This window comes from Papilio polytes, unplaced genomic scaffold, assembly GCF_000836215.1.
Source record: "Papilio polytes unplaced genomic scaffold, Ppol_1.0 DF823731.1, whole genome shotgun sequence".
Lineage (NCBI taxonomy): Eukaryota > Metazoa > Arthropoda > Insecta > Lepidoptera > Papilionidae > Papilio > Papilio polytes.
Genome location: NW_013525473.1, coordinates 4,819,056 through 4,828,788, shown reverse-complemented (window position 1 = coordinate 4,828,788; position 9,733 = coordinate 4,819,056). Strand labels below are relative to the sequence as shown.

General features: G+C 37.4%; 3 protein-coding genes across 3 annotated transcripts in view; 2 read left to right on the top strand and 1 right to left on the bottom strand.

The window, feature by feature from the left end:
• Positions 1–2,227, top strand: part of LOC106103508 — a gene marked incomplete at its 5' end in the record, with an annotated part of 7,855 nt that extends 5,628 nt beyond the window's left edge. Inside the window, 2 exons of the mRNA XM_013283286.1 lie at positions 3–53; positions 237–2,227. Coding sequence (XP_013138740.1) covers positions 3–53; positions 237–461 — 276 coding nt within the window. The remainder of the gene's footprint in view (positions 1–2; positions 54–236) is intronic.
• A 608-nt stretch (positions 2,228–2,835) lies between these two features.
• On the top strand, positions 2,836–7,469 carry LOC106103685 (contactin). Its single transcript, XM_013283511.1, has 3 exons — positions 2,836–6,490; positions 6,570–6,755; positions 7,051–7,469. Exons 1-3 carry the CDS (start codon positions 3,002–3,004, stop codon positions 7,354–7,356), a joined length of 3,981 nt encoding a protein of 1,326 aa, XP_013138965.1. The 5' UTR covers positions 2,836–3,001; the 3' UTR covers positions 7,357–7,469.
• A 1,504-nt stretch (positions 7,470–8,973) lies between these two features.
• LOC106103506 (modifier of mdg4-like) overlaps positions 8,974–9,733 on the bottom strand; it is a 3,311-nt gene continuing 2,551 nt past the window's right edge. Inside the window, exon 7 of the mRNA XM_013283285.1 lies at positions 8,974–9,731. Within this exon, the coding sequence (XP_013138739.1) occupies positions 8,991–9,731 (741 nt within the window). The 3' untranslated portion in view covers positions 8,974–8,990. The remainder of the gene's footprint in view (positions 9,732–9,733) is intronic.

Sequence of the window (9,733 nt, the reverse complement as noted above, 5' to 3'; positions counted from 1 at the left end):
AGCCTGTGGACGGCCTCTGGTGTTTGCTGCAGGACATCGCCAATGTCTTACAGGTAACTTTTTAAAAGCATACCCCACACTCAAATATCTCAGTTAAATAGGGCTTTTTTCAACAATTTGAATGAGATTATACGAAATCTATAATTTGTTATAAAGTAAGGAATATTAAAAATAAACAGTAAAATCAAACCTTTTCGTCTTTGAGATAACTCAATATTTATTTTATAAAATTCCAGATAAAATCAAAAGATAGCCTGCTGAAACAGATACACTGTGGTTCTGGATCACCGAAGGAGTTGCTTCGCGAGATTCGAACCCAGGAGTTCTTGGAGAGGGCGCAGTGCCACCAACTGCTGTGCGCCGGGGAGAAGGTCAACGTGCGAGCCTCCAAGGTGGCCCTCATCAGGGTCACTGACAAGCTCCGACAACTCCTGAAAATAGAGACAGTACTCGTTAGCTGATATTAGTTAAATGCTTAATTATGTGTTCATAGTGTGCATTATATAAACTTACTAAATTTTAATTAAAATTATGTGAACACAAATATAATTAAGGTGTGTCGTTAACTTAATCGGTTGTTATGTGTTGTAAGGGAAAAACATTAAAAAGCCCAATTTCCAATGAATAAACTTGTAACACAATAGGAAATACAAATTTTACATGCAAGATTTTATTGAAAACAACCGTTCCAAGTAATAAATTAGACAATAGAATATAATTTGTAGACTAATGTGCTTATTGTTGTATGAAAATGCATAATACACACCATTTTACATAACAATTCCAAAAGATCTTGAGACCGACCTGATTTGACTGATTTATCATAATGAACAAGGATGTATCTCATGTAAGAACAAACAAAGAATATTCGATTTATGAGACTGTGTAATTTAAGGCAGCCATTATGTATTCATGTTAGTTTGCTTTGAGTGTGAGAGGTGTACTCTCGAATTCTTTGTACATTCTGTATATATTGTATATAGTTTAAATGTCGCTTATGTATGATATTCTCATGGGTGCTATTTAATGTTGGTGTTTGGTGTATGGGTTAGATGTTAGTCAAATCAAGTGCAACAGCACGATAGTAATTATGAAATTAATTTAATGAGATAGTTACCATAGTGTTATATAAGTGTTTAGCATAATTTGATCTGTGTGTGCAATAGGAGGCGTGGGTAGATGAATTTTGTAACAGATGGCCGGCACAGGGTTGGAGAAACAACTTTTGTACAATAACATGAGAACCAAATGTTTAACATAACCTAAAATGTTTATTACTGTTACTCAATGATTCTGTGACGTCATCGGACTCTCTCATGTTATCGTCCACAAGTACTTACATGTTAACATTGATACAACCTGACCGGTATTTTCGCACTAAATTTGCAATATTCCTCAATATGTGCTAGAATATTAAGATCTCATATTTTCTGATACAGCTATGAGTGTGATCATTAATTTAATTGTTAATGCAGTTCTGTGTGTGTAAAATTATCTGCAAATAGTAAAGTATTCAGTTTCAAGCATTAATAAATTGTTGTGTACTGTTATTGTTTGCACTGTCATACATGTTTTGAGATTATGCTAGGGAATATTTTTTTTCTATCTTCTATTATTTAGTGAGTACATTTTTTGTTCATTGTTATGTTTGCCAATATTTGTCTACCCGAAATACGTTTTATTATTGTACAATTATTTACAATAATTAGAATATCGATTTATGTTTATTATTTATACAATGCTATAAAAGAATTAGGAAAATTTTTATCAAACATGCATATCGCAAGAAAATTTATTAACAATGTAAATATAAATACGATTGAAACTATTTTCTAACTTATTCAGTGATATCTTGTCTTAGAAATGTCCGTTACGACTTACCTACAGCGCGTATACGGCATTTATATAGTGTGTACAAGTAGCATTTTGGGACAGCAATTTTTATTTTATATTCCGCATTTGAGACCTCCGTTCCGCCCTATATTTCTTAATGAAGACAAGAAACGAACAAGTACATGATAAATCTGTGATGAAATAATTTAGGGAGATAATCTTGTGCGCGGAAATGGTTTGAAGATAAATTATGATGAACTGATGATGAACAGTTGTCTAATCACAATGTAATGCCTCTCCGTTGTTAGCAGTACATACAGTATAAGTATTATTATAATAATTATTGACACAATACTTCTTGTTGGTAACATGAAAATAAAGAAAGTGATCAATTTACATGTATTTTATTCCACCTATAAAATTATCCTGTACGAAAGATAAGATAAAAAAAGTATGTTATCCACTCTTATGCGTCCCCTAAGTCAAATCTACTTCCCATTCTCGTAATAAAATGAAAATTTATGCTTCTTTTTGTATGTGTTCCTAAGGGTTTAAACTGTAATGACACTTGTATTGATACATATTGCTATCACTCAAATTCTTTTATAAAAAACAAAGACAGCAATATGACTCAAATCATTACGATCAATTCGAATCTTAATTAATCTTTGACATGCAATATCTCTTTTGGAAAATCGATTTTATTAATCGTAATCTTGTATTAAAAAAGTCGATGTCTCGACCAGTAATTTTTAAAAATCGGTGTTCAGCGCGTTTTAAATTTACAGTTTTGAACTAAATTCATTTTATGTAAAATAAGAAAGGAAATTACTTCTTTGCAAGCAACTTTTTCATAGGTCAAAATTCCCTATGCTGATTCCTTCTCGTTTTATTTAAACAATATTTCTAACAAAACAACGAAAAAGTTTCGGTTCAGTTTATTCGAACCAGATCATACATCGATTTTTGCGGCCCGAGAAATCGATTCATCAATTTGATAATCTACTCTTTGACTCACTCAACGATCACGGAACACCGTTTACCGTTTACGTTTTTGTGCATAAAAATAGGGCGAGGCAATTTCTTGTTTTAGTTAAATACATTGTTGAACTTTTAGGAAAAAGGGTTTGTTAAAGCAGTGCCCCTTTAAAGATGTGGTGACTACACCATGGTGTTAAAACAAAGTTGTTGTGCTGTTCTGCTCAATAAAAAGAAAAATATGGAGTGTTTTATTATTACATTGGCCGTTATACATTATGCCAGAAGTCAGGGAATGGAAACTTCAATGCCATTTAATCCGAATTATAAACAACAACAGGACCAAAGTCTAAACGGGTCAGTATATCGACCGAATCCACAGGTGCCGTACGGTAGTTTTCCTGTTAACGGAAATGAATACGTCCAGCCTCAGAGTTCTTTTTATCAGAACAGCGCTAACTCTGATACTTACAACGATGGAGACAACGATGTTGATCCCCAAAACACAGCTAATTATTATGCGGGCTTAGACTATGAGGAAAGGTATAGGTGTCCTCCTAATTGGATGCGCTACAGAGAATCATGTTACCGATTCACAAAGTCGCCGGATCGACCAAGGAATGAAGCTCGTAAAATTTGCCAAGCGTTTAGCGCCGACCTCGCATCGGTTAACACTCCCGAAGAGCACGGGTTTATTATCACCAACCTCATGAAATTAGATCCTCAGAAAGGCTCATGGTATATCGGTGCACATCAACAATCTCCAGGTTATTGGGCTAATGAAGGCGATGGATCGCAATTGACAGGTTTAGAAAATGCCTTCTTTGATGATCATAAATTAACATTAACAAGCTATAATCTGTATCCACTCGATTACTTAGTTTATAGATTTATGCAAGAGGAAGGACGCTGGGGGCTGGCTCCGGTGGAGGGCACACAGTATTACCATTTTATTTGTGAAGGCCAGACACAAAGATTGCATTATTTAATTGAAGAAGAGAGATCATTCACATATGGTTTAGACAGATTTGATCCAGAAGCTATACCGAGAGGACCATTCTTAACTAAAGAACCTGTGGACACTATCTATGATCCATTGAGGAATCATTATGTTCAGTTGACCTGTATTGCGGGTGGATTTCCGGCTCCAACGTACAAATGGTTTAGAGAAGATTATCAAGTTGATAAATTGGTTTTTACAGAAATAGATCCATTACAAGATTCAAGGTTCATATTAAGTGGCGGTACACTGATGATTTATAATCCGAATGCGGAAACAGACAATGCACAATACCACTGTACAGCTTCTAATAAATTTGGCACTGTCCGATCTGAATCTGTGAGATTGTCATTTGGTTTCATAAGAGAGTTTAACCAAAAGAGACCTATTGAGAGTGGTAATCAGTACTGGGGTAAAGTAATGTCTTGTGACCCTCCTTCATATTACCCATCAGTTAATTTCCTATGGGCTAGGAATTATTTCCCCAACCTTGTTGAAGAGGATAAAAGAGTATTTGTATCATATGATGGTGGTTTATATTTTTCAGCTCTTGAAACCATAGATAGGGGTAACTACAGTTGTAATGTAATGAGCAAGGTTTCAGACGCAGGAAGAAATGGACCCTTTTTCCCCTTGTATGTATATCCACATTCCGATTATCAACAACTTAAGTTTCCAAATAATTTTCCAAAAGTCTTTCCCGATGCTCCTGTTGTAGGCCAAGAAGTGAGGTTGGAATGTGTCTCTTTTGGCTATCCTGTACCATCATACAACTGGACAAGGAAGAATGGAAACATACCGAGAAAAGCCCACTTTAGTAATTTCGACCGAGTTCTGACCATCCCTAATGTGGGAGTAGAGGATGAAGGTGAATATGTGTGTGATGTACGCAATGACAGAGCTAACATACACAATAGTGTGTTTTTGAAAGTTCAAGCCGAGCCCAACTTTACTATACCTCTTGCCAACAAACATATGGACAACAAGGGAGATCTGCACTGGAATTGTGAAGCATTTGGTATTCCAGATGTTAATTACACATGGTGGAAAAATGGTGTCAAACTCTCTATGGATACATTAGAGGATGAAGATAGAGATAGGTATATTATACAAGACAATGTGTTAATAATTAAATTCTTGGACCCAACCAGGGATCCTGGCATGTATCAATGTGAAGCGAAAAATCAATTAAAAGCTAAATATTCCACTGGCCAGTTGAGGGTTTTATCACTAAAACCATCATTTAAAAAGAAACCTTTAGAATCCGAAACTTATGGGTCAGAAGGTGGTAATGTAACACTAAGATGCAATCCAGAAGCGGCACCTAAACCTACTTTTACTTGGAAAAAAGACAATATGGTTATTGGTGCTGGGGGTAAACGATTCATTACAGAGACTGGTAATCTGATTATCAGGCAGCTATCCCGAGATGATGAAGGGGTCTACACTTGTGTCGCAAAGAATCAGTATGGATCTGATGAGAGCAGGGGTCGTCTTATAGTTTTAAGGACCCCACGATTCCTGGAGCGCCTTCCGCCCCGGATAACAACACAAGTTGGTGAAGTTATTTTCTTACATTGTAATGCCGAAATTGATCCCATCTTGGACACAGCTTATCTTTGGAATCATAACGGAATGAGACTTAAGGATGAATCAGATATGTATGCCGACAGGAGAATAAAAATAGATGGTGGAGAGTTAACCATTTTTGATGTTTCGCTATCCGATGTCGGGGACTATGAATGTGTCGTCAAATCTGCTATTGGGCGTATTTCATCTCGCACTCAATTGCGAATCGAAGGACCGCCCGGGCCACCTGGCGGATTGCAGATAATGAACATCGGACGATCGTCTATCACTCTGGAATGGACTGACAGTAACTCCAATGGTCGCCCTGTGACTTCGTACGTCCTCACCGGTCGGACTCAGTGGAATTCTTCATGGTCAGTGATTAGTGATAACATTGGTAACATAATAGAGGTAGATCGTTACAATGGTCGAAAACGAGCGATTATAAACACGGCCCTTATGCCCGGATCAGTTTACGAGTTTAGGGTTCAGGCTGTTAACGCGTTGGGGGTAGGAAAACCGTCCTCACCGAGTCCACAGTTCTCGACGTTACCCGACAAGCCGTACCAAGCTCCGGCCAAGGTGGGCGGGGGCGGGGGAAAGATTGGCGATCTTACCATCACTTGGACGCCGCTCCCGGCTCACCTTCAAAACGGACCAGGCATACACTACAAAATATTTTGGCGCAGAAACGGCACTGAAGTTGAATTCCAGTCGCTTCTGCTCAAAGAATACGGTAACGTGGGGATGCATGTCGTTCATGTTTCGTTGAATTACTTCTACACGCCGTACAATGTGAAAGTGCAAGCCCTTAACAGTTTGGGCGCGGGGCCAGAGAGCGAGGTGGCCACCATCTACTCGGCGGAGGACATGCCTCAGGTAGCGCCGCAGCAGGTATACTCGCGCTCCTTCAACTCGACCGCGCTCAACGTCACCTGGGACCCCATCGACCAGTCGAGGGACCGCCTTCGCGGCAGGCTAATAGGCCACCGTCTCAAATACTGGAAACAAGAAAACAAAGAAGAGGAATGCATTTACTATCTGTCTCGAACTACCAGAAACTGGGCTCTCATTGTGGGATTGCAGCCTGATACTTATTACTACGTAAAGGTATGTATTTACAATAAACAATAGCAATTCTTAATTTTAACACAAATAATCTTACATTTATTTATCTAATAATTTTCAGGTAATGGCATTTAATTCAGCGGGCGAGGGTCCGGAGAGCGAGCGATTCCTGGAGCGCACGTTCCGCAAGGCGCCGCAGAAGCCGCCCGCCTCCGTCAACGTGTGGGCCGTCAACCCCAGCACCGTGCGCGTCGTGTGGCGCTACGTGCAGCCCACCGACGAGGAGGAACCACTTATAGGATATAAGGTACTAGCTGTTGCTCGCGAATTCGCCCGCGTGAAATTTCAAAGTAATACAAATTGTAGCCTATTTTACTCACTGACAACGTAGCTTTTTAATTGTCAAATTACTTTTGATATCGGCCCAGTAAATTTTGAGTTATTTCAATACATACAAAATACCAATCTCTTCTCTTTATAATATTAGTATAAATAGTATAGATACAGATTTACAGCCTCATATAAACGAAACCTTAATGTCGTCTATAAGAAATCTAATAACAATTAAAAATGTAACATGTATTTAAATGTTTTCTTTCCAGGTGAGAGTTTGGGAGATCGACCAAGACATGAGCACTGCTAACGACACGATGGTCGCGGTAGAGCAGAAGTTGGAGGCGTACGTGACGAACCTGACACCGGGCAAGTCGTACAACCTGCGAGTGCTGGCATACTCCAACGGAGGTGACGGCCGCATGTCCTCGCCGCCTATCACCTTCCAGATGGGCGACTACCACAGCGACGCTTACGGATATTACGTAAGAGATGCTGCGTTACAACATACAGCTATCCCACTAACTGCTCTCTTATTATTGTTATCCAGTATACATTTTTACAATTATTTGTGAGTAATAAGTCATCTATGAGATCTGAGTTTGATAATGAAGCTGGTTTTTATTGATATCAACTTTGTAAGCAATTATTTCCAATTAGCAGCTATTTCCAATTTTATTTTTTACATTATGTATTTTTGTGTTTATGTAGGTTGTGATATTGTGTCCGCCCATTGTGTTTATTTTCGAAATAAGTTGACTTTTTTTTATTTTATTATCACAAAAAAGTGTCTAATTATTTTATACAGTACGGTTTATTTGTATTATCTAAGCTAGATTTAAGTGAAGTTGATCATTAATTTTGACTGTTAGAGCTTTATTTCTACTTATAGAATCTGAAAATATTTTTGTACCTTAGAAGTAGACAATAAAAATTCTAGTTTTTATGATATTATTTTTTTTGGTGTCCATGTCGATGTGAATCTCTTAGATAACATACTTCTGATATTCTGCTTGTATTATGTACCACCAATCCGAGCCATTTTTTAAAATAATGTATCTAGGTTAAGACTAAAATGAAATTAGTGGGCATATAATTTTTATATCTGTAAGTTCAGTACAAATAACTTTAATTTTATATCTAACCATTTACTACAATTACAACCAATATAATGTACTGTGTAAACGCTCTGTATATTGCTTGTTGGTATTTAAATATGTATATTTTTGTACGCCAGAACTGCTTTAAAATGTCTCATATCAATTGTATGTAAAGTTAAAAATATGTTTACAATAAATATGTCCACACAGTTCAATGTTTCATTTATACTTTGAATTTAATCCAGATATCCATTTTTTTTTATTAATAGGACAATCATTGCCACAAAAAAACTACAAAAGAAATCATACATACAGCAACATTAAAGCTAGTAAAAAAAGTGGCAAGCTCAGCTAATGCAAGGACGTCGCAGGCCGTTTCTGCGCTGGATTTAGATAGCCCCTTTACAATTGACACATACTAATTTTATCAATGCGAAAGTTTAGATGGATGGAGAGTTTGTAGTTTGTAGCCTAAAACGGCAGAACTGATCTCGATGAAATTTGATATAGATCTAGATAGTCTGGAACATAGGCTATTTACTTTTGATTTTTTTATTCCCCGCGTGTGAAAGCTAGTAATACTGTATTTAACAATAAGCAAAGGCTCCTAAAAATAAAAGGGAAAATGTACAAGACCATCGTAAGATCCATCATGATGTAAGGAACTGAATGTTTGGCTATAAAAGGGATGGATGAAAAGAAACTACGTGACAGAAATGCGAACGTTAAGATGAATGTGCGATACGAAATGAGTATAGAGGAAATTTCAGAGTAGCTCCAGTGGTAGACAAATTAAGAAGTAAAAGGGAAGCATAGTATGAACATGTTATGAGTAGGGATGAATCGCATGTTACAAGGAGAACGTTAGTTATGCCACTCATAGGTGCACCGATAGAGTTAGACCTAGAAAGAGACGGATGGATTGCATGAAAGGTGACATGATTAAGAAGAAAGTGATGACAGATGACGGATGACGGATGATAGAGTTATTTGGGGGACGAAAATACGGTGCGCCGACCATATGGGAGTTGGATAAGGTAGGGGAGATGATGATGTCTATGTTTTACAATAAGAGTTACATGAGAGATATATTTTATTAAATATCATTGTCACAATTTTTTGTGTTTGATCTTACGTTTTAAACATTTAGCATCAACAGTATCTAAACTGTCAGAATCGTTGGCCACTTTTCTTTTTAGTAAAACTTCGTCGTCTGCGGTTTGTACTTGCTTCAGCGGCAATAAGCCGACGGCAAACGGTATATCTCCTTCTAATGTAGAATTGTCATGATTCGAGCAAGGCTCCATGTTTTCTTTATTAACTTCATTTTCTTGTAATATATCATCCCACTGATTAGAGGAGTCGATGCGCTCCGTCAAATCTATTATAGGATCTGAATATGTAACGCTCTTATTTTTGTCATCACTATGTAGATTGTTTGATTTGTTTGAAACATTCTCCGTATCACAATCTTTTTCAAGAACATTTTCGCTTACTGTTACATTGTCCCATTGTAAATTACTCTGTCCGCTGTCTTTTGTTGTCGCCGTGCTTGTGTACTCCGTTTGGTTCAACTCACATACGTCTTTCTGAAAAACTTCTTCGACGTTAAAATCGTTATTCATGGTCGAAGTTTCTTTCTTATCAGTTCTGTTGTCGAGCTTTATCTTTTCTTCTATGTTCATTAAATCTTTAATTAAATCGTCTCGCTCCTGCACCCTTTTGTCTAACTCGTCGTGATCGTTGAAATTGTTTCTGACGTCATCGTTTTGTTTCGAACTGGAAATTAGACAGTCGAGAGGATCTTCCTTGAAGTCGGAGCTTTGTGGCAGCGGCAAACTAAAGTCGTAGC

Coding starts and splice junctions, on each gene's coding strand:
- LOC106103685 (XM_013283511.1), top strand. CDS start 3,002: ATGGTGTTAAAACAAAGTTGTTGTGCTGTTCTGCTCAATAAAAAGAAA. Junction 6,491..6,569: donor ATACTTATTACTACGTAAAG/GTATGTATTTAC, acceptor AATAATTTTCAG/GTAATGGCATTTAATTCAGC. Junction 6,756..7,050: donor AACCACTTATAGGATATAAG/GTACTAGCTGTT, acceptor TTTTCTTTCCAG/GTGAGAGTTTGGGAGATCGA.